At 39.4% G+C, this 26,236-nt stretch overlaps 1 protein-coding gene across 1 annotated transcript in view; it reads right to left on the bottom strand.

Moving 5' to 3' along the window:
* FOXO3 (forkhead box O3) overlaps nucleotides 1-25,574 on the bottom strand; it is a 129,229-nt gene extending 103,655 nt beyond the window's left edge. Inside the window, exon 1 of the mRNA XM_088139138.1 lies at nucleotides 23,673-25,574. Within this exon, the coding sequence (XP_087995264.1) occupies nucleotides 23,673-24,233 (561 nt within the window). The 5' untranslated portion in view covers nucleotides 24,234-25,574. The remainder of the gene's footprint in view (nucleotides 1-23,672) is intronic.
* Between the last annotated feature and the right edge of the window lie 662 nt (nucleotides 25,575-26,236).

Raw genomic sequence — 26,236 nt, 5'->3', positions numbered from 1 at the left:
CAGAAGGGGCTGGAAATTCTTATTTTGCCATGCTTGAAAAAATGTGACTGGACCTTTCTAGTTTCTGGGTTGACCATCTATCAGAAACCTGTTGTGATCCGTAGGTTGCTGGAACATTTCTGAATTATCACAAGTAAAACTCCAAATTACAGCATAGTCTGCACTCTTTAACAAAAGGATCTCAAAAATGCATTACTAATATACTTATTCATTAATTTATTACATAACTATAATCCAGCAAATCAATAGACTCAAAGTGCTTTCAATAATCTCAAAGCAATAAAACAATTATTAAAAATTGAGTTAATATAATGAAAACATTATATATAGTATATATATAGTAGTATAAATTAAAAATAACAAAAGTTAGAAAAGACAGCAAAATTGTTAATCCTGAATAGCCTAATCTGTCATCTTCTTAAAGGAAAGGAGGGGACCATCCACATCTTAGGGAGCATGCTATCTCACAAGACTGGGGAAACCACAGAAAATGCCCATTTCTTCATTCCTATCCCTCTAACTTCCCAAAAGTGGGATTCCACAGCCATCCTTCCTGAGCTGAACGCACACAGCAGGAAAATTCTCTTTGGGAAAGAGGGTCCCCAAGGCAGTCTGGATCAAGCTATGTAGGCTTTACAGCTCCTAACCAGCGCTTTGGACTCAGAAATATATAGGGAGTCAGTACTGTAGCACCCACAACACTGATGCAATACTACTAAAATGTCTTTTACCAGTCAGCAAGCAGGCTGCTGAATTTTGCACCACCTGAAGTTCCTGAGTCATCTTCACAGGCACTCTTAGCTACAGCATATTTCATAATCTAATCTGGAGATAATGAGGACCTGGGTTACTGTTGCCAGGGCCATCTGCTTCAAAAACAGTTTCAACTAGTACACCAGCCAAAGTCAGGCAAACACTCTGCTGGCCATTGGCTCTACTTGTTAAACAATCATAAGTTCCAAATCCAGGAGAAACTGCAATTCACATACCTGCTCTTTCAGGGACAATGTGACCCCATCCTGAGCCAATTTGGATCTGACAATGACCCAGATCGTTTCTGGACAAATAGTATCTTGCTGGGATTCAATTTAGATTGATTACTCCCATTCAATGCCTTATATCCCCCAGACATAGAGTAAGACCATCATTATGGCAGTTCCAGTATGGCCTAGAATATCTATTTTTAATTGTGTATTTATTAGAATTCTATATTACCACAATCATGAGAGGTATTCAAATGGATGTCACCAGCAAACTGATGATATCTTACCCTGGATCAAGGGGTTAATTTCACTGGACATGTATTCAATTAGCCTTCTACTAGACCTCATCCCCATGACTTAGACTTAGCTATATTAATAAGACATACATCATCAAAGAAAATAAGGATAATGAGGTCTATGTTGATTGCTTGTCAGTGAAAGCTTACAAAAAATATCAGACTTTCTGTAACATGCTTTGGGCTTGAACACATGTCCAGGGGAACAGAGCATCAGAAAAATACATGATGTTACATTCCTGAGCAATATTCTTGAGTTCACTCTAAGAGAAAACAACTAAAACAGTGACCATATTTAGTCCATATAATTAAGGAATCTAGAGAGGGAAATTATCTATTTTCATATATTAATCTGCTCTTTTACTAAGAAACACAAGGTACTATGAATACAAGTGCAAGCAGATGCTATCCAATAGTTTTAAAATTATTTTGTACAAATCAAACATCTACTGGACTCCTTGTACATGTTTGCCATATGCAACACAGCTTTTCAATCATATGTTCTAGCAATACTGAGCAAAACTATGGATGTACATTATCCATAAAACAATTTTGTTTGAATGTGGTAAAAAAAAAAGCATAAAAGCTTAGTTATATAGACAAAGCAATATTTTTACAATAGAATGATAACCAGGAAAAAGACAGAGGGATGAATACTACCTAAAATGATATATTAGTTTATACATTTATTTTAAATGTATGAATATACTCTTACCATTCATTAGTTGACTCAATCCACACAGTAAGCTTCAGTCAATACTGCAATCTGGAGACAGCTGTTAGAAAAGCCCAAGGGGAAACTTTTCTCCCAGCCAATTCAATGTTCTTTTCACTATTTATATTTCTGAATTGCCCAGCTATGATTGATACTCTAGGTCGTGGTGTTCTAAACCTACAAAGAATGTGATGATGCGGTCAAATCTTATGAACTTGTTTTTAATTGCCCTGCTTCTTAATCTTAACTAGGTTTAATTAATACCCTGCTGAATCTAATGGTGAGATCATCAGGGAGAGCTATTTATCTCCTATTAATCAATCCCCCCTAAATTTTATAGAAAAGTAACGTTAATAAACACTTTTTCTTTGACAAGTGTTCAATTTTCTTTTATCACATTGTCATACTATAGGATCTTTATATATCATTATTTTGGCAATCATTACAACAAAAGAGGTGTTTCAATATGAGAGGGGGGCCTTCAGCATCAACATGGTGGATGTGACCAGATGACATAAGCCCCTCCCTTTTTACATGTGCAAGATACATATGATACACATTATAAAGGTGTGACTCTCAAGCACCCAGGTATGCCCACCTTTTTGACACTGTTGAACCTCCTGTTCCAATATGACCCAACATCTTACCACAGAGCATCTTATCACAGAGGGTCAACCAGATTCATTGTCAACCCTTACCTATCTCTTTTCAACCTTTAAAAACAATGCCCCTAGTCTTGGCTGTTACAACCTCCAGTATCAGAGGCAATAAATCTTCTTGATACCAGTTGCTGAAGAAAAGGAGAGATGGACTACTACTGTTCAACTGTCCTACAGTTGGCTCCCCATTGTGGGGACAAAAGCCTGAATCACATGGACTTCTTGTCTAAACCATAAGTGTTCTTAAATTTTCACAATTTTAATTGCTGCTATAGTTTATACATAATCCCATATTGCAGATCATGATTGAGTTTGTACAGCAAGCTAAACCATAATGTGATTTATGGGTTAGTGTATTGTGTAAGCCAGCCAAATATGGTTTATCCAATAAGCCATGTTAAACAAGCCATGTCTTATTGTGATGTGAATTCAGTCTATGAATCTGGTTCCCAGAACTCAAACAAGAAGGAATTTGTTTAACCATCACAGAAATTTTCCATGTACTTTTTTCTTTCCAAATTTCTAAGGATAAAATACTACACTTGAAGGCATTTATCATTCCTCCCTATCTCTGCATTCCTCCCTATCTATACACACATGCTTTCTGTGTGTAAGAAAGCACAGAATAAGATTTATGCTACTGAACTACTCATCTGAAATGTCATCTTGATGCAAAATGCACACAGCTTAATGATCACAGAATTCTAGGCACTAATGACATGACAATCACAACACAAAGTTAAAATTGTAAATATTAATTTATATTTCATCTTTCTGTTTATTCTAACACTCAAAGTGGTTTCCAACAATAAAATGAGTATAAACCATAATAACATCAATGCAATTAAAATCAAAATATGTATGTAACAATTATGGTACTAGTTTTCAGCTCTCAGATTGATGATACTCTCCTAAAATGCTGAATTTTAGAAAATAATCAAGCACTAAACAGCAAGCCACTGGATAAAAATGTTTTTAGAATCCCAAAAGGCAATGAAAAGTATCACTTTTCTTAAAAAAAAAAAAAAAAAAAACACCCTAAGGGTCAAATTAAACATGTCAGGCATATTCGCATTAAGCTTACATTTGTTTTATTCATACAGAAGAACAGGTGAGGGTTTCTAAGGGATAATATGGTGGGGGGTCTAGCAGACCCACAGAGAGAGGAAGGCTGTTACAGAAAAGATTCCATAGTTCAGGGGATTGGGGAAGCATGAAAGAGAGACTCATAGTGACTCTGCCTTGATGTCAGCCCCACTAAGTAGACCACTAGGTAGACCAACCCCACAGGAAGGCTAAAACTTTTATTCTGCTATAATAACAGAATCCTGCAAGTTTGACTGTGCTTGTACCTCTTCTTCCTTCTTATACTTCAATGAATTAGGGAGGTATCTGCCTGAGCCACTTCCAAATGTTATCTCATAGTTCTGGACTTAAAAAATGATTCAACCCTTTCTGCCTAGGTAATGGTTTCTGCATATGTCTGTCAAGATCATCTTCCTTACTCTCTACACCTAATTACACTAGGTATAAACTGATCTGGAGAATTACTTTGGCAGGCTTTCAAGATACTATTACACTACCCTACTAGTAATAAAGATCATTCCAGAAATCCAAATAGTTCTTGTTTCCTCTGTTTGCCAGTCTCAAAGGGCTTGATACATGGCAAGGTGGGGAAGGGTTGGCTTTCTCTTTCTTTTCTATCTGTCCTTTTCCCTTCCATTTGTTTATTTAAAAAATAAATTGCATTTGTCTCACTTTATATGTGAATGGGAAATCCACATTCACAACATAACTGCAGTCACCCTGTAGATCCAGATTTGTTTTATAAAATGAGTAAGGGAATTGTAAAATCGTCATATATGTTCAGTGATTAGGTCGTCTTTCTCACCAGCAGTTGGTGCTTGGTGGGAGGGCAAACAAAGCCAGAGGAATCCACCAGTTGTTTTCCTTAACTTTTCTTGCATTAAAACTGTAAGGACAGCACCACTAGCTTCTTCTGAATCAGAACAGGCTTGGCAGTCAGGGCAGTGCAATTTATGTTGGCATCATTTTCTGCTGACTTAAGGACTAGAGGGTAACATATTAACACAATTGTCTGGCTATGCTCTAGGAGAGTAATGCCTCTTTTGCTGTTTCAACAAATGCCCAGTGCTATCCATGATAGTCATTACAGGAAAGGACTAAATACTTTTGAGACCTTGAAGAAATGAAGCTGTTAAAAGTTGTATTGAATTATCTATTTTAATGTTCATTATAAAAAGATGCAAGTATATTTGGGATATTTGGGAGTCAAAGAACTAGTAGTGAAATCCTGCATGCTATGTGGATACAGAATGACCTTCTTGGTAGTTTAGATTAGATGAATCTGTTAATCTTAAAACAATCTACTGAAAGCCAGAGTTAGACTCTGGAGTTTGTGGCAGTTGGAAATAATGTGCATCTTGTATTCACATGGCATACCATTGCCAAACCATAGACATGTGGTTTGAAAACCATTTACTGTTTAGGAGGAGTCAAAAGCCTACTGTAGGACATTAATGCAATATATTACTTGCAGTCAGCCTTTTATGGTTGACTATGACATACAAATCCAGTTCAAACAAGTGGAAAACTAATTTTTAAAAACTGAACATAAAGTTAATGATTATGATTGCTGAAACTTGCATTTTGTGCTCCTGGGTTTTTACTGCAAATTTTATTAATGTTAGGACCTGTGGTCCAAGCAAATAAATCTGAATGTCAATCCTGCGTACACAGAGCTGACCCAAAAATACAAAAAAGGGGGAATCTATAATACATACTTTCTAACTGGTGTACAGTTGTGTATACGTGTCCATGTGTACAAATCCAGACAATTTTGGCAATTAAAATGTACAGATATCAAGAAGTAAAGGGAGCTGGGTTCTTTCCTGACTGCCACGTATATCTCTATTTGTGCATTTGTAGAAGGGCAGATGGGAGTTCACAGTTTATGTGTGTGGTATCATTTATGAGTGGGTTCACACTTGTGTTTATTCTTAACTGCAAAATATACCAATCCTTAGAAATATATTCCCAAATTTTTGACAACTTGCAGTTCTATTAGTAGAAAAGTAAGGGCAGCTATGTGGCCATCACATTTTCTGAATGGGAAAAAACAAAAGTTGTATCTGTTTTATAGAATGCTTTCATTAAATAAAATGGTAAGAAGCTTTAAATGCATACCCTCCAATAGAAGTAATAATCCAAGGCGGCTATTTTCATGATGCGTATTTCTGTAAATTTTCCCTGAATGAGCAAGTTGCTTTCAATTCCTGGAAAAAAAATCTTAAAAAAATAAATGAAAAGGTTACTTGGAATAGAGCCTTGACTGCATGGTCTCAGATATATCCCCACCCACAGTTCTAAGTAGAAGGTGAAAACAATATGCTTCATTATACTGAATTTCAGTTTATTCCACAAAAGGGGATGGCAGTGTGCTCCAAACCAAAATTACGATAAGCAGAATCAGACTGAATTACTGGAGGAAAGAGGGAGAAAATAATAGTGAGACGGAAGAATGATTTATAAAGGAGGTTGTGTGAATCCAACCACTGTGGCTTATTTGACAACCCACTTTTAAATCAAAATATGGCTTAGCACACTGTATGAACCGAGCCACAAAGTTCTGTGAGTTCTCCATTCTCAGCCCACCATTTCTGGCTATTGGAATCCAGCTGAATGTAGGACACTCAATATGTACAATGGCATGATTTCCTCTTGCAGCTAACCAACATATTCCACTGTTTTCTTTAATTACTCTAATCCACAAGTTCTAAAGTCAGTAAACAAACACACATGCTTGCCATTTTAAACAGCAGTTTTTCTAAGATATCATTTTTAAATACATTAAATACAATTTAATTGGATTTGCAAAAGGAAAATACATATAATTGTGTATTCAGTCTATGAATACCTGAAATTAGAATTTCAATGGCTGGATGGAAAAAATAATCTTCTTTACACTGATGCAGCCATAGGATTGTAAAAGTAATTCAGAATAGCTATGCTGGGTGTCTCTTTTCATCACTAAGTCAAAAGTGGTATTTTGAGTTAGGAGGTAGAATCCTCAGAAACAGATTCTTAAAAGCTTGTGCAGAATCATACACAATTAAAATATAAATTTCTACAAAGAAAATTGTTTGAAGGAATCTCCTAGAACAAGAATGCAAAATTGAGGCTTGCAGGTCTCATGCAAACTTGTGCAGCCCCCCAAATGGGGGGGGGGGGGGTTGGCATATGCATAAACATGTGTCTGACAGATTTTAAGGGAAAACATGTCAAGTCAATTGCCTCTAGACAACCAAATGATGACTGCAAGATGGCAACTTCCAAATGCAATTCTATTCCTGAGACCAGCTGGCAGAATCATTTCGATGATGCCGATCCTGTGATTTATTCCTTCTTCTCCTGCATCCTATGGGTCAAAATCAGCAAGGTGATGGACCAAGCATCTCAATTCCTTTTGTACATACACTGCATGTTGTGCCAAACCATCCACGTGTTTTTTTTCAACAAACCGCAGCTTACCATGTGAATTCAGTCTGGAGATATACGTTTGCTCTTACAAACTCATCTGAGGGAAGTCCCTAATTGCCAAATGCTCCATAACCCCAGGGCTTTAGTCCTAAAACACTCCCATGTATACCAACAGAGTTGGAAAGGGGGCTTGACTACTAAGAAGCAAAGTGCACCTTCTGATTACTCTAGCTTCTAAACAGCGTTTGAAAATATGTCCAGTCAACACACACCCCTTTCCAAAACTGGTTGTCACACTTCAGTTCCTAGTCTAGATGAAAAGATGGAACATATACCATATGGTAATAGTCAGACAAGCATGCACAAATAAAACAGCATGAATATACAAAAGAAATGCATAAATGAAACAGAAGGAATTATGGAAGAGGTGCATTATTTTACTGGATTCGCTATAAAGAGAAAATGGCCCTAAAATTGGAATGTGCCCTTTCCCTCCCCAAAAGCTGCATTTCAGAAATGGGTGGGGCCAAAGGCAAAATACAGTCCAAATTCACTCCCACACAAACTATTCCATTAGCACCTTTTTCTCAGCTTGGGGGTGGGGGGGCGGTCAAGACAGAGAAGGGGCTTTTGAACTCACTTTCTATATGATTCTCCCCTCCTTCCCCACACACCTCATCTGATTGCTAGGACTGGAAGAAAGGGAGCCTGAAGTGAGAGGACATCTCAGAATACCAAGATTGCTGATAATCAATTATTTTACATTTTGCCAAGGCAACACACCTAATGTTCTACATACTAAGAAACACAAGAAAAAGACATCTACAAAATATCTAACCATTTGCAAAAATGTTATCAGATTGAAAAAAAATTGAATATTTTAGCCAATGTTGATTTCTAATGTACTTTTTTCCCATTTAGGATGGAGTTATACTAATATCTAATGCATACAGATACTGTCAACCAAGAAATAAAATTTAGAACACACAGAAGACTTTTAACATTAAACAGTGCTATATGGAGCCATGCCTTCCTTAAGAAGGCATAACTGTCTGGGTTCATATAGCACAGCAAGCAACGCACCTTAATCTACATACCATAATGGTTTGGTTTATATAACTCAAACCAAACTTTTTATAGATTCATCTGCAGTATGAACTAAATTACAATAAACTTAAATAACCTGATGCTCCTCTTAAGTTATGAAAGTACAAGATATTCTTTTAGTCTGCATTTCAATACAAATGCATCTGAAAGTAAATTCCAACGAACCCAGTAATATTTCTTCTCTGTTATGAAATCTGTAAAACACATCAAATTATAAGCATACCTTTAAAGATATTATACATCTATCTACTTCCCTCTTCTTTTGCATTTTAACTGAAATCAGTAAGAAAAAATACTATAGTAAACTCCTGGGGAAGTTTAAGAAAAAAAGCAAAGCTCCTTTAAGTAAAGCTTCTAGATCTTGGCTGCAAAATGCTGGTCAATAACTAGGTTTAGGGTACCATATCTCTTTGCTGTCAATCAAGTGGTTATCTGGATTACTGAAATTTATATCTGGCAGCCCTACTTTAAGGAAACTCAGAAGACATTTTTAATCAGCACAATGGCTGTTGTAAATTGCAATACAGAAATATAAACAGCAGTCTCTATTGCCATTACATCAATACATACAAGACCTCAATTTTTAAGACTGGTTCCCTTTAATATGTGAGGTTTTCTTTGCAATTTTTCCTTGCATTTTTTTAAAAGAACTTATTATTGAAAGACTTCTTTAAAATTTAAAGCAAAGAATTAGTTGCCATTTCTTTAAACTATTCTTGACCTGATCAGCCAAATGCAAACTTTACACATACATTTAACAAAAATTCTGAAGTGATCAGGCACTTCAGTATAAAGAAATCATGGGGCAAAATTAAAACCATATCAAAGGAACCCAGCCTCATAGAGTTCAGTTTATCAGGCAAGCCACTCAACATGTTCAGTACTTATCAAAATCTTGACATGTGCCTCCTACCAACAAGCGGTACAGAGGATAACTCCTATCTTAAGGTTCTGTTTACATTATACTGCCCAAGAGTCATCTTCATTCTAACATGATTAACACTTTAACAGCCTTCAGGAATTTAAGTGCCTAATATACCAGACCATTTTTATATATCTTTTAACTGCACCTGCCTATCATTTTAATTTGCACACATACATATAAGATGCACTGATGCAAATTAGCAATGAACAGGCTTTTTTTTTCCCCTAAAAGGGAAAGCTCTACAATGGTATAATGTTAAGAATGCATTTGTAAGTATTATATTAATATACTGCTTCCACCAAGTCTTTATATACAGTTTAGTATCTAATTAACTTCACTCTTGGAATATATTGTTCCGAATAATCATCATTTCTACTTTCAAAGCCTAATGTTGTCTTTATATGGTATATCTCTTTTAGTCTAAACATCATAGGTTTAAACTGGAGCTTACTGTATATTGTTATAATAAGCTAAGGAAATTCTATACAGGTTTCCCCCCAAACAGGTAGTATTTTATACTGGAAATGAACACTTACAGGTATTTTATGAGCAACCACAGCAAATTCCAGCATGCTTTAAGTGAGAAAATGCACTGGCCTAACCATGAGCTTGTGGGGTGAGAAGCTGAAGCTCCAACTCATGCATATGACTCTACAGGAACAAAACTGAGATGTATAGAACTTCCTACTAATATGTGAAGTACCCTTGGACACTAACACTCTCGCCCAGAGCTTGGGAAAAGGCAAGCTTAAAAGCAGTTTACAAATTTCTGTCATTTAACTGTCAGGTTCAAGTGCAATTTGGACCACTGGTTGCTTATACCTTTCCCTGAAAATAAGGTCAAGTCTCAACTCATGGCCACATCCATACAGTATCAGCAAAGGTATAGAAATGGTTTTTCAGGATTTTTTTCCCCTCTGAATTGCATTGTCAGGATTTTGCACATTTTTTCCCCAGAACTCTTCCCTAATTCTTCCATTATTACTATTCACTGGAGAGTAACATGTAACTAGCACCAACTTATGGATTCCTACTTTTATATGCATCCACAATATCCTAAATCACATCAATCCATTCCTTCTGACATACATTTTAGCCCTTTCATTTATAATTAAACATACCCCTTCACTTCTCTACATGCATTCATCAACTCCACTCCACAAGATCAGATCACTCCATTCAGATCTATTACATCCTTCCACTTTCTCTTAGTTTCACAGTTACATACCATGTCTCTTTATTTCTTTCACCTTGTTAATGCATGCTCTTTACCAATTGTTCCTCTTATGTTCCAGGTTGTAATCTTCCATATGCTATGTTTATCACTGCCAGAGATATTGAACTCCATCATGCATCATGGCTTTGGTCAATCAAGGTTCTCACATAACACTTTTTGGGAAGATAGAGAAGTTACAGGCTAGGTTACCAACCTCACTTCCACCACAGCCAGATGCAGCATTCCCTGCTAACAGTAAGGTCAGTTTTGACCCATTGTGACATACTATAGTCACAACCCTGGCTTTATCCCTAAGCATATTATTCTAAGCAAGCTAGTTCAGAGACTATCCTGTAAACCAATGTACTGTGACCTATAGCTCAACAACTACGAAGTACATGCAGTGTACTGACATCCCTTTTATTTGCTTTGAATTCTTCTGGTGAGGAAGGCAGGGAAAAGCAATTATGAAGTCAGTAAATTCTCCATCAACAAGTCCTGTCCATCTTACCTGTTGGTGGCAGAACTGCAGTAAGCAGCTATATTCCAAACACCACCACCCACTTGGACTTGTCTGTCATTTTAACTACCCACTTGCCCAAAATGTAGAGTTGTTTAGAGTGTAATGGGAATGCTGAGCACCATGGGAATCCAGGCATAATGGGTAGTGCAGGGCTGCCCCCCCTTTTTTTACAGATGTGAAGAAAACATCCTGCTAGATTAGTGGGGCCTCAACAGTTGCCCAGCAGTGGAGTCAATGGTGCTCCCTCTGGCTAGAGTCACAGCCTCCACTCTTCCTTGGTTACTGAGATTAATTCTTTAGAAATCTAATCAACCAATTCTAAAGGAAGAAGGGAACAGAATAACATGAAGGTTATGAATACTTTAATGTTCATGACAAAATGATGAAACTACAGAAACAAAAAGTACTCTAAAAGGTAGAAAGCTGTCTACTGGGACTCAGAATCAATCACACACAGCCACCAAACTGGGACAGAGATACTTGGGTATCCCACAGTGACAACCAGAGCCTCTTTTAGTGAAAAGGCCAAAAGACTCACTACATCAGTAGGACCTCAGAAATACAGATCTCCTATTAAAATGCATGTTATTCAACAAACTATTTCTTTCTTAGAATGCTATTTGCATCACAACCCATATTACGGTGGAAAAAAAGTAAAATTTCTCATATCCTGTACAAAACACACACACAAATGGATGGCAATCAGATTTCTCTGTCAGGAAAGGTTAAAACTAGCCATATTTAATTTAGTTTCTGCTATTTGGGAGTCCCACTCCTGACTGAATCTGCAGAGCACACTGAGCTTAAATTCCCTTAACTAGTTTGTGGCCCTGTGTGATAACTTATGCTTTAGTGTGCTGCAAACAATGGTTCAGTTAACAACGGGCAGCCTATTGTGCAAATACAAGCCCTGTGTGCCTCTTAGAATTACTTGTTCTAAATTGTTCAATTCTAATTTATCAAATTATTTTATCATTATTTCTCCTTTAACTTTTCTATATCCCAGTCAAAGAACCAGAAGGATTATCTGCTACCCCTACACATACCTATCTGACTGTATCTAGGTATAACTCTAAATATTAAGTAGCAGGACCCCTTGCAATCCCTGTTGGACCAAGAGCACCCAGTTCACTACAGCCTTACTTAACAGAATGTTGGAATTGCCTTCTGTTAATTTAGACTATAACCTGTCAGAGAGGGATTAATTTCCCTTCATTTTCACACTTTCTGGAAACAGGGTAACAACCATTGCGCCAACATACCATCACCTCACCTCTTAGGGCACACTGCAAGAGGGATGTGTTCTCTTCTGCTTGAAGGAGGCAGAAAAAAGAATGGTATTGAAAAAAAATCAGCTCAGTTTATTGAAGAGAGCCAGTTTGGTGTAATTGTTAAGGTGCTGGACTAGAAAACGGGAGACTGAATTGTAATCTTCCCCTAGGCACAGCAGCTGGCTAGGTGAACTTGGGCTAGTCACTCTCTGCCCAACCCAACTCACAGAGTTGTTGTGGAAAAATATAAGAAGGGAGCACTATGTACATATGTACACCACCTTGAATTGTAAGGGGAAAAAAGGCAGGATATAAATCAAATAAATAAATTCACCCTTGACCTGGGAGATCTGCATGATTATAGGCCAGTTCAAAAGTCCCATTCCTGAAAAAAGTAAATGAGAAGCTACTGACCATCCAGCTCCAGATGCATCTGAAAGACCACTTATTTCTGGACATTTCAACCAGGTTCTTGGTGGGGTACAGCACTGAAACTTTGTTGATAACCTGGATGGATGACTCATGACAGACCTAGACTGCAGGAACAAAGCCTGCTAGTTGTTCTTGGCCATTTTTAATATCATCAACCATGTTCTGGATTCTTCTGGGTTCTGGCTAGGCTTTGGGGCACTGATTTGTACTGGATCCAGTCCTTTCTATTGAAGTCGGTCCAGAAGTTACTGCTGGGGGATTAATGTTCAACATCTAGACACACACACACACACACACACACACACACACACATCTGTAGCATCCCACAGCATCCCATCTTGTCCCAATGGAGTCTCTACATGAAATTACTTGGAGAACTCATCTAAGGTTCTAGTTCAGTATGCAGATGATGTCCAGCTGTATTACTCTTTGCCATTCATTTGTAAGGAAACAACAGGTACCCTTGAATTTAATAAGGTGAATGAGGAAAAGTAAGCTTAAATTAAATCCAGACAAAAGAAGGGCTGTTGGTAAAAAGGAAGCTGGACTGGGGACTGAGGTTCAGCCTGCTTTGGATTGAGCTACGCCCTTCCTGAAAAAGCAGGTTTGCCACCTGGGAGTGTTCTGATCCTCAATTGTCACTAAATTTATTGGTGGTAACTGTGGTGAGAATTGCCTTTCCACCATTATGTCTCACCTACCAGCTACATCCCTTAAGGTAATTGGATTTGGATTTTTTTCACACCTTGGTTACATCTCATGCTAAATGCTGTGATGTGCTGTCAGTAGGGGTTATCCTTGAACAGTGTCCAAAAGTTGGAACAAAATGGGGCACTGAGGCTCCTGGCCAGTACAAGGTACAGGGATCCCATGATTCATGCACTGAAAGATCTGCAATTTGCCAATTGCTTACCCGGGACAATTTCGGGTGTCTAGCTCCTTCCCTGCTGTCGTTTAGGAAATCCCTGAAAACCTATTTATGCCATCAGGCCTGGGGGTCTTTGGGAACTGGAGACATTCTTAGATGGCTCCACTGGAATTGATATTCTGCTTTTTCCATGGGGTTTCTATATTTTAAAATCTAATTTAAAAAAATGGGATGTTTTTATTTTAATAGTAGCTTTTTATCTGTTTATAAGGCTTGTTTTTATTCACTTGTCATTTAATTGTTGTACACTGCCCAGAGTCGCTTTGTGTGAGATGGGCGGCTATATAAAAGTGACATACATACATGCATGCATACATACATACATAAATATTGACCATCAAGGCATTAAATAATGGAGAAACTGAGAACTGCTTCTGCCATTACCAACTTTGCTGGCTGTTAGGAACTACAAAAACAACTCCTGCAGGCATACGCTAAACAGTGTGGGAGGAACCCGAGAGAGGGCCACCTTCCTGGCACAGAGGATAGAGCCTTCTCCAGAGCTGCTCTCAGACTCCACAACATATTCCTTCAGCAGTTGCTTTTGGCCCCACACTCTGAGCCTTTGGAGAAATCTGTAAAAATGTCTTTCCTTCATCAGGCTTTTGTTAAATAATTTTACTACAGGTGTCTTCACTTAGCTACCACAATTGGGACCAGCAATTCTGTCACTAAGCGCCATGATTACGAAGTGGAAAATCACATGACTGCAAGACTTATGACATCACTTCCCATTCAGCTGTTAAGCGAGTCACCGCGGTCATTAAGCAAAACATCACGTGACCACAACTTACAATTTTACTTCTGCACTGACTCTGCTTGTCACAAGTTGGTTGGGAAGCACACAAATGGTGTTCACGTGACTGCAGGGTGCTGTAACAGTTGTAAATGCAAGGATTGGTTGCAAAGCTGTTTTTTTAATACTCTTGTAACTTCAAACAATCATTAAACGAGGCAGTCAGTAAGTGAGGACTACCTGTACCAATTTCATTCTTCGTTTTAATCTGTGATTTTAACTTTTAATACTGTTCTGTAATAGAATAAAATAGAGGGTATAAATCAAATAAATAAAATATACATCTTAGAGGTGGGGTTTCAGTTATCTATAATGTGATAGAGACTTTGCAAACAAACTTATACAGGTTATTAACTATCCACATACCCAGTCATACATATATTCACAATGCTACTAACCATCCAAATATAATATATTTCATATCTATTGAAGGGCAAAAACATTTGGAAGGATTCCCCATTATTAATCCAAAGGCCAATCTTCATTACAGAAGACCAGATAAATAATTACATGTTTGTGTTTGTACTGTAAAATGTTCTTCTGGATTGCCCTTATGCTTAGCATCTATATTCTTTTCTGATACATGGGGGAACACCCAAAGCCACCCATGTTATTAATTACAGTGAATAAAATCAAAACTGAAATACAAGATGCCCTAACAAGACAGGCAGCTGAAGATGTTTCTTTGATCTACTAACATGAGGTTGGCTTTGAAAAGGCCAAATTTATTGCTATCTCTGAGTTTTCCTCAAAGTAGAATGAGATCTTGCTTTTCATCTTTTTAATTTATCTCTTTGTTTCCATTTCTAGGCAAGAGTGATCATGGGCAACTGTTTTAATTTTAATTATTTCTAAAATATTTCAAGGAGAATTTTGTTTTCCTCATTACAAAACCTCACTCTGAATGATATCTGAGAAACCACAGTGAATAAAATAGCTCTGAGAATCACAAAACCATGTGTGCAAATAAGTTAAACAATGTCAACCAGACAAAATTAAAAAAAGGAAAATATGGCCAACATATGCAGTTTTTAGGAAAGGAGAAACACTCTCTTTTTACCCTCATCAGCTATTCAGAGGAGTATGCAGATACTGAGTCATATAAATAAATCACTGTGGGAGATTTGGAAATCTGTAGGTGAGTGTTAAAATAGCTTGCCCATATGTTTAGTAGAACGTAGATGGCAGGATAGATTTGGAGAGATTTACTGGGTAGCTTCACTGCCCGTAGCCATCAAGCAGTATTAGATAAACTTCTACAGGGCATGGAAGGATCGGTTTGTTGGTGAATAAACTGGACATTTACAAGAGATGTAATGTCTTACAAACTATGAATAGTCACTGCTGTCTTATTACAAAGCCAACACGCCAATTAGATAAGTGCCAACTTGTTTCTAATGCACATTAAAAAAAAGTTAATATGCTGCACCCATTTTAATTATGTCCAACATGCCAACTAATTTTATTCTGTTTAAATAAAGGATATAAGCAACAGATCTATCACGCTTTGAAATGATCCAGAAGTGCTTTAGACCTCGCACAAGCACCACACCTCTCTTCATTAAAGTTAAGGCAACTCTTAAAAGTAATAGCACCATTTTTCCAGGCTTATGCAGAAACCTGGAAAATGAACAGCCAATTGAGTTGTGCTCACATGAGGTTCACAGCACTTCTTCCAAATTGTTTTCAAAGCATCCACAGCTCTTACAAACAACAAAGTCATGATGATCCTCAATCATTGATACCATGATAGTTCCAACAATACCAATGTTACATCCCTGTAACCAGAACTTTATTCTGTACCAAGACAGGATCAGGATATCTAATGAAGGTCCCATCACAAATGATCCACAAGTTGCAAAGAATATGGGGGAAATATTTTATATCACGATGGCTCTGTTTGAAATAGACAAGCTTCTGCCTGATATGAGTTTTTCTGACCCATTGGGATTCATATATTAGAACAACATATTTTATGTGTGGTCAAAACCCATAAACAACATATAACACACCTTTGTTTCTAAGCAAATCAATGCGCTTGAGATCTATTTATGTGGGGTGGATCAGAGTGAATTGTTGGGGTGATATGGAAATATGATTTGTATTTTCACTTATATGTATATCTACTTATACTTATTTACTCTATTTTTATTCACGTTTTACTTAGTTTGTTATATTAATTTTGTAAACAGTTTTACTAATATCTAGTGTTTAACTTTTATTTTGATAAGGCCTTAGGGCTAATCAATAAACTTTGATTTGATTTGAGTTTTTCCCTTCTGACTAAGACGGGAGTGGGGGGTACTGACTCATGAAACACTAAGCTTAAGAACATTTCAAATTCCACCATGGTATGAGAGAGGTACTCCGGACCTGAAAAGACATAAAGGATGGGCAATTAGCATAAATAATCATTGGCTACTGAGCCCAGCCAATACTTTGGAATCTTTGCCTGGAGTACCAGCATAATACCACATTTAAAAACTCTGCAGTAGTAAATTAGCATCAAGTCCCTTATCCTAAATATTTGCAGGGCAAGAGTTACATGGCATAGGGCTACCAGTTACGCAAGATAGCATCAATTAGAGATGCCTGATACATAGGATATATTATAGGGATAACAATGGGATACATCGCTCACTAAGAAAACACTAAGTAGGTTGATAAAGTGTCATACAAACTTCCTGTATTGAGTCAGCTCATCCAATTCTGAATGTGCTCTATCTCTATTCACGTACTTCAAGTAAAGTGTTCATGTATTCTGGAATATAAAAGCATTGTACTCCAGGCATTAATACTAATGTATTATTATTATGCATAAAATGTATATTCCAACACCCACCTTCAATTATTTTCTTTTGGTTCCTTGCGTAATTCACTTAAATTTCTTTTTTATTCATCTCTCAACTGCAGAATGGATAGAGGTACAAATTACAGCAGCCTACACACATCTACTCACGCCTTTATCTATCTATCCATCCAATTCTGAAGCCACCCAACTCCTTGACGACTTTGAGCAGCTTACAGATAAACAGAAAAACAAGATATGTAAAGAGAACCCTGGCTGACCAGAAGAACAATGCCTGCTATGTGGAGTAGCAGCAAGGCTTCCTTGGACTTAAGCTTGACCCTACTGACTCCAGGTAGACACTCATGTCAGCAGCAACAGGGAAGTGGTTTGCCACTGCCTTCTTGTGTGATTTTTTCCCCTAAACTCTCACAATAATAGGATTTCTTAGAAGTACTATCTAAGCTCAGCCCTGCTTAATTTTCAAGCCCAGATAAGGCCAGTCAGGTGTTGCCACCAACCCACCACATATAACCATATAGTAAGTTGCTTGGTAATTAACCCTATTTTAGGAGGCAATCAATACAGCAAACTACTAAGCACCAAATAATTTTCTCCTGTGGTTACGAATAACTTTCCAGAGCAGTATATGGTAACAATCATAATTCTAAGCCAATTTACTTTCAGGTAAATATCAACTATGTAACTGGTTACTGACACATTCCTAATAAAGATTATCAGCAATTATTCTACACTGCAATAACTTGCTTACTGAAGAACTTTATATGCAATGTTAGGAAGTAGAAAGGTTTACTTTTTATAAAACCAACCTAGAATGTGTAGGAATTGCACAGTCACTTTCAAGTAAAATAATTCTAAATGAACAAGTCATTACCTCTTCAAAATACAAAACTCAAATGCAGAAACTTTTGAAAAGAGCCTATCAAATTTCTCAATTTAGTGTTACCATTTATTCCCTTTTTGTTAAAAAAAAAAGTCAATACGCGAACATAGATCTGACAGGAGCTGCTGCTGCTTGATTTCTGAGAATTTCGCTTTATCCTGAAACACAAACCTATCCCTATTTGCATCCTTCTATATGGGGTGTGTGTGTGTGTGTGTGTGTGTGTTAAAAGGGTTTGTTGTGGGTAGCAGAAGAATCGAGAATATGTTTCTGATGATTTTACTGCTACATCTGAATCTAGCAAGTTGCTTTAAGTATTATTTTGATTACCCAGCTATGGAGATACAAGTTTCTGAACATGCGTATTTGTTTCTCCAAAAAACAATGGAACTAATTCAAGTAATATCTCCAGCACTTTAAAAAAGGCCAGTTAGATGCAGCATCTAGCCAACTTTGGCTGATCTTGAAAGAAACTAAGTAGGGTTGGACACAGTTAGTACTTGGATGGGAGGTCATTATAGAATTACAGGGTTGCAGCTAACTAGAAAATCAAAAAAGAATGGTAAACCTTTGTTGTTGTTGCCAAGGAAAGCACACGGACAGGTCCAATAAAATTACCAGGAGTTGAATGCAATTCAAATGAGTCTTTACTTTAACCAAGAGAAGTTTGCATTCATTTTTATTTCTTAGAAAATGCTGGTCAGACAAAATGGATTAAATTCAGTTTAAGACTATCACAGCACCTAAAAAAAGAAATAGGGAGGAAGGAGGAGGAGGAGGAGGAGTTGTTCACATTTATCACTTGATTTCATCTTCCAGGGTTATCGTGAGGTCACTGAGAAATTTCTGAACATGAGTTTAACGATTCAACTTTGAGACATTTTAATTAGCTTGAATACTGGTTGGTGAAATCAATATCACTTCAAAACTTGTCTGATTTAATTGGCCCAGAGCAGCCTTCGTCAACCTAGTGTTTTCCATATGTGTAGGGATTAATTCCCAGAAATTTTAATCAACAAAGTTAAAGGCTAAGTTTGTTACTACAGGTAAGGCTCCAAACTACTACTCTGCAACTGACATTTCTAAAATAATACCAACTGGAAAAGCAATTATTCCCAACCTGGATCTAAACCCTAACAGGATTCTTGGGTCACATTTATGGAGTCTTGTTATTACCTGCAAAAACCACCCTTCTACATGAGAATGCATATAAAGATGCAAAAACAGAAAGATGTATTTTCTGACATAGTGTTCCAAAGTTTTAAAACGTTTGTTCTTTCATGAACTTTTTTTTAACAAGTTCCCACTGAATCAAAGTAATAGAGCAAATTATGCATACCTCTCAGACTCAATTTGGAACTATAGAAATCCTTCATTTGCACTTAAATTTCTGTTATGTGTCCAATTGAGAAATTGAGACTCATATAGGTTAGTAATAGAAATAGAGTTTCTAACAAATTTCCAAATTGCTTGTTTCCACTGTATAATCTAAATTCTTCTTTAGTCCCATCAAGTGAAGATCCTGAAAAGGAACACACACCCTATGTAATGAATGTATGGTATCATTGCACTTTTTGTAGTAGGTGCTACAGGTGTTCCAGAAGTGGGCTGTTTCCTTTTTTGGAACAAAGGATCTCTACCAGGCAAGTAAAATCATGCATGGGTAAATGACATTTGTTCTTTATTTAATATTACAGTGAATTTTACGTTACAGCATTTTACATTTTCCCTCCATGTTAGTACCTACTAACTCTTGTTAAAATAAAGTATCCTCAGATGTGAAAATGTAAAACAAAAATCAAAACAACTTTTTTAAAAAAACAAATGTTAAGAAAAACTCAGACACCATAGAATACAACATCGTTAAGGTATATTAAGGCAACAAATAAGACCAACATACTGATTTCTCAAATGCCACAGCCCCACATAGATTTTTGACTAAGACCAATGGCAAAGATTATCTTGCTTTCATACTTGAGACATGTTACAATGTCCATGCAAGCACGTTCTGTGTAGGAATGCTCACCATATAGTCAAGTGAACTGGAACTTGTTATCTTTACTATAACAAAAGTCAGTACCTAGATAATGAAAAGAGGAAGTTCTGTTAGAAAGAGGAGTACAGAGCACTTATTATGGTATTAGGATTTTATTCTGTACTTCTTGCAAGTAGTCCAAAGTGGAATTAAATCATTTCCAGTCCATGAAAACTTACGGCTGGGTGGCGTGAAGAGGAATGGGCAAAACAATAAGCACCCTGAAGCACATTTCTGTTTCTCTATGCTCTACCCACTTTAACTTCACAACAAACCTGTGAGGTCAGTTAGGCAGAAGGAAGGGAGGAAGAGAAGGTCATGCAGCAAGTTTTATGGCTACATGAGATCCAAACCTAAATCTCATCAGGATTCTTGCTGCCTCACCATATTGTTCTTCTTTGACATGGTGCAAAGCTAACGGGCCTCCAGATACTGGTGAAGTATAGCTCTTTGCAGCCCTAGCAATTACACCCAAGGGGAAAGGATACTGGATACTGTTGTTCAGCAATATCTCTAGAACCACAGATACCCCATTACACCCCATGTTGATTGATCTTTCTTTCCACCGCATACGGGCATAGGAATGATTTGACTGATGTAGGAGTGGGATATGACCTGTGGGAGGAGAGGGATGTATTAGATGAGCACATCTAAGATTTTTTTTAACACGGAACCACATACAGACATGCCTTAAAGGGGAAACTCTAAGTTATACATAAACACTTGAAAAGCACTGAGCTATTTTGCCATCTACTTTAGAAAAAAATGCTTTGAGAAGTTGCAGTCTTGAGCACAGGAATGGCACAGAAAGTAAGGCATTTAATAATCCTAGGTTTCTTCTTGAAATCAGCAGCATTTTCACTACAGCAAACATTTGAACCTTGAAAAAGGTCATGGCCATTTCGAAAAGAGAAATGGCAGGCAACAGAGGGGCTGTTCCACAACTGTTACTATGTTGAAAACAATTTTTCTTAAAAAAAAAAAAAATCCAAATGGATGATCTATGACTATACACTATGAGGCTGCTCCTATGTACACTCAATAGAACATACAGTCCACCATGTCCAGTAAGACCTTCTGGAAAATGAATTTGTTTCCAAAGCAGCAGCAGCAGGAGGGGCAGGATCAGAATCCCATTCACTGCCATTTAAGGCTGAGTGAAATTAAACTATCTTTGGTATAAACAACTACCTACATGCAACATATGCAAAATAGCATACTTTGCGAGAGCAGGACATGGGCTTAAAATAATAATAGTAATAACAACAATACCACTATGCCAGTATTCCATTCACAGTCTCACTTCACTATTAAAATGTTACCAGAAAAAGACAACGTGTGTACCAATGTAAGCATTTTTTCAGAGTTATGTTTCAAGTTCAATTTTCTTGCATGAAGTTATTTAAAAAGAACTTTAGAAAGTTCTCTGATAGAAACAAGTCTGTATCATGTATCACATGGCCATATAATGTAAGACAGTGCCTCCCTTACTCTTAGATAGCTAACAATGTTTCTTTGTAATAACCAAGCAAAATACTTTGCTTCCAGGTTTTAAAATTTATTACTATTACACTTTTGCAACACTTATGGCTGTACTTATCACTTTTTTTTTTAAGTGTCTCTATTTACACTTCTTGTGTTTTATTTTTTACCCAACTGTGAATTTAAAGTCTGAAATAAAAAGCTGAGACAGCAGTCTATAGTCATAGTATCAAAATGTTGTGATGGATCTGGGAGGCCATATAGTCCAACCCCCGCCTCAGAGCAGGATCCACTAGAGCATCTCTGAAGAAAACCATCCAGCCACGAAGACCCCAGTAAGAGAGAACTCACCAGTTCATGTGGCAGCCTGTTCCACAGGCTGATTGCTTACAGAGTTATGAATGTCCTCCTGATGTCTAGTCTGAACCAACTTCTTTGTAGTTTTAACCTACCTGTTCTAATCCTGCCCCTTGAGCAACAGAAAATAAACCCACTCCTTCTATATTACAACCCTTCAGATAATGAACACTACTATCATATCCCACTCAGTCATCTCTTCTGTAGGCTAAACATACACAGATCCTTTAATGTCATAAGAGAAAATATCAACAGCAACTTCAGGTCCCTTTAACAACAACAGCAGCAGCAGCAGCAGCAGCAGCAGCAGCAGCAAGATTTCTGGTGTGAATAACTTCAGAAGCTGACTGTGCATATAATGTCAAAGAAAGGGCTGTCCTCACATAGCAATTCAGATCTGAAAAAAGAGTTTATTTTGATTCCCTATCTGTTGTTAGGTATTGAACTGATTTAATATGTTAGTCTGCAGTTTCATTCTAGCCATATAATAGCTCACAAAATGTATGTACACACACTCACCATCATCTAAACTTTAGAGTGCATGGATATTATGATACGCACTGATCTCTCTCTCTCTTTTTAATGCAAAGGAACACTAGGAGCAATCTTTGCAGTTTTACATAAAGAACCCAGCAGCGTAACAGACTCATTGTTGATGTAAGTTAGAAGCTTCCTGCTTCACTACTGAGAAGCACACATTGCATTCAACTCAACTAAGCCTAGGGAACAGCAGTTGAGGCACACAGCAATGGAGAAGAGGGAATTACATCACAGAATTATTCTTTCCACCATTCCTCCAACTACACTGTTTTCTCCCTTCGCCAACATTACTAACATTCAATATCTGACTGAGAAAATGCACCAGGCAGAATATGGTGAATTTGATGTCATTCCTAGAAATTAGGAGCAAACCCATAATGTTAGGCATTAAGAAAGCACCTCTGGAAATGTCCACAGGGAACCCAACGCAACCCACCTAGTCTTCTTTCTGGGCTGATAACAGAGCTGCAGTTGTGCACCCTGCGATATCTTCACTGGTCCTGCAGTGGGTGGGTGGCACAGACCTGAACTAAACCCTTTGGCACAGCATGAACAAAGTGCTACAGGGGCACCTCTGATCATCATCGCTTATCTTTCGTTCAGTAATAAGCACCTTTTTTTAACTCCTATCTGACAAACAGCATGAACTAATAATTGAAATGGTCTTGCTTTATTTGCTGTGTATAAATGAGGAAGAAACTGACTCTTGTTGTAGAAACATCCACTCTTTTAAAGCTTTCTCAGTCTAATTTTGTCAAAAAGTGGTCCGAGTGTTAAATACAACTCATTTTTCTTATGAGTTGGACAAATCTTAGCTGCTGAGTTGACTGGACAAAAATGAGGCATTCTTAACCGAGTAGAACCACTTTATTCACAGTGAAAATGATAGGAAGGAGAAGAAAAGATTTTAGAAGGGTGGGCATTTTCCCGCCCTTAGGAAAATCGGCGACTGAATGTAATTCTGAGGCTGCACCGAGAACCCTGGAGGAGAGCACCAGCAGATTTAACGTGCCGCATGTACTTTACCACGGGAAAGTGGGAAGGAAGAGGAGTACGGGGTCTTCCAATCCATTCCAGCACTAATTAGGAACGGGGGATGCGAGGCTGGCAAGAGTCCACCCATTTCTGGAGGATTCACGCGTCCATTCGCTTCAGAAAATTCCAGCCACCCTTTCGTGCGCCCCCGATCAAGTTTTTCCCGCTGTCCCCGCTTACCTTCCAGCCAGCCGAGCTGTTGCTGTCGCCCTTATCCTTGAAGTAGGGCACGCAGCGCACCATCCACTCATAGATTTGGGACAGGGTGAGGCGCTTCTCCGGCGAGCTCTGAATGGCGCGGGTGATCAAGTCCGCGTAGGATAAGTTCCCCCACGCGTTCCTCCGGGACGAACATTTTCTCGGCGCGGCCACCGCTCCTTGCTGCTGCTGCCCGCCGCTCAAGGTAGCGGTGCCCGCGCCAGACCCCTCACCCGGCAGTCCGGAGAAGGGAACCAGCAGGCGGGCCGTCTCCTCCGAAGCAAGAGCCTCGCCGCCGCCGCCGCCGGGGACGGCCGCGGCTGAGGTGCCCCCTTGCTCCTCGTCGTCAGCGTCGTCGTCCTCCTCCGGAATCATGGAGGCAGCGTCAGCGGCCGCGTCTCCCGAGGGCTTGGCCGGGCTCGCTTGGAGCTCGGGCCTCTGCAGGGGCCACGTACAGGAGCGAGGGCGGCTCTGGGGCTCGAACTCGGGGTCCAGCTCCACATCCAGAGGGGACAAGGGGGCGGGGGGAGACGCCTCAGCCATCTTGGCCTCCCCCCGCTTTTGACGCGATTCTTCTGTTCTTCCCGCTGTCAGATCCACACTCCGCTCTCTCCTCCTCGCAGCTCCTCGTAGCGATTAGCGAGCCTGAGCCAGCACGCCGCTCTCCATTAGAGGTCCGGGCGCCTCCTTCCTGCCCGCCACCCACCTTCTCTCCTCCACCCCCAGAAGGAAAAGTTCTAAGGCAAGCAATCCCGGGGCCCCCGGTTCCAGGTCAGCGCTCTTTCCGCTGCCCCTCGAGGCTGACCGATTTGGGAAGCATTTCCGAACGCGGCGGAGCTGGAAGCAAATCGCGGCTCTGCGCCCGCGCGTTTGTTTATCTTTCACTACGCGCAGGAGTCCTCCAATGGCATCGCTCGGTAGCTATTAAAGAGACCCCATTCACGCGACCCCCCGCATCATTTTTTTCTTTAAAGAGATGTTCGCGAGTCCCTCTGCTGCTGCCTTGATGGACGCCGTCGGTCTCACAAGTCGTTCTCTCGCCGACTTCCAAACGCCTTCACGGGGAGCAACGAAGTCTTAACACCCATCCGATCGCGGCTGCTCCATTTGTGACCACTCTTCCTCCTCTGAGAAAAGAAAACAAATCCGTTCCTCTCCGAAAGCGGGGGGGGGGGGGAGAGAGACAGTCTTTTTAACCAGGAGAGGAAACTTAAACGTCTGTCCTCCCTCTCCTTTTAAATCCTCTTCCTCCGCGTAAAAGAAAGTGACGCGGACAATTCAAACAAGTCAAATCGCCGATCTTCCAACAGGTCCAGAAACCCAAGTCCTCCGCAAGCTCCCCAGGTTTTGTTCCAGCATCGACACCGCCACACTCATAACCTCCTCGCTCCTGCAGCCGCCGCTGCTGCCATCTTGACAGTTCCCCCCTCCCCCCAAGTCATTTAAAAAAGCGTCGGCAAAAAGGCAGGGCGAGAGGTCAAGCGGGCGAACGAAAGAGCCAGCGAGAAGCGGCGGCGGGAGCCGCCGCCTCGGAGTCGGATCTCAAATCCGGACCCGCTCAGTCGGCAGAAAATCCAGCTCGAAATGCACAGGAGGAAAACGAGGCGCCGATCCTACCGCTGCTCCTGCGACTGCAGGATTCTTGCTTTTGGAGCCGTTCCCAAGTCGTTCCACTTTAAGTAGCAGAAGAAGCATTAAAATGAGGAAAATCCCAGCCTTTAGGAGCACGCTCGTTCCCTGGAGAGGAAGTAAGCGGCGAAGCAGCGGCGGAGGAGAAACGCTGGAGCTGCTGCCGTTCCCTCGAGCAACCTGTCGCCCTCCCCTCCGCCGACTTCCACATTCCTTCTCCTAACAACCAGGAGCGGCAACACAAAGTTATAGACACACGCAGGGAGACGCAACCTAACCCCGTCGCAGCTGATCCCCGCCCACAAAGTGGGCCGGGCGAAGAGGCGAGTGCTCCAGCTCTCAGTACTACACCGCCCGGCTAGCGGAGGGTCGGCCCGCCAACTTGGCGCCCTTCTCAGCGCATCTTTAATTCCTCCCCCGCCAGCACATCACTGTTAACACTGAACCAGCGATGTACGACGTTGCAAGCAGAAACCTGGACATAAAGAGGACATGTATTGAGATATAGATATATAGATATAGATATACACACCAAAAATCAATTTTCTCGATTGCAATTAAAAAAAAGCAAAACTGGATGACCTACCTCTACCGTTCTTCGGCATTGTTTTCCGCTGTTTTTACTCTGTTCCCCTGACTTCGGTAGAGACTTTAGAATACACAGGACTTGCGGTACGTGCTGATCACTCTGTCCTGTATTGGAATACCGAGCAAAATTTTGCAGTTCGCGGTTGTTTTACTCCAAAGCATGGGTGGGCTGGAAATACATCAGAGCCTTTTCTTTCTCCAATTGGTAGCTGTTGGATCTTTCTACTCCTGTATGTTGACTCTATTGAGCCACGTCTACTAACAGTAAGATCTGTTAAGGCGTATATGTAGCAAATCAGAAGGACCGGGCCAATTTTAACTTGGAGATT

This window comes from Python bivittatus, unplaced genomic scaffold (genome assembly GCF_059951505.1).
Source record: "Python bivittatus isolate LINGU-HERP-01145 unplaced genomic scaffold, Pbiv_v1 ctg000020_np1212, whole genome shotgun sequence".
Classification (NCBI taxonomy): domain Eukaryota; kingdom Metazoa; phylum Chordata; class Lepidosauria; order Squamata; family Pythonidae; genus Python; species Python bivittatus.
Note: the sequence above shows the minus strand (reverse complement) of the source record. Positions and strands in the feature narration are given on the sequence as shown.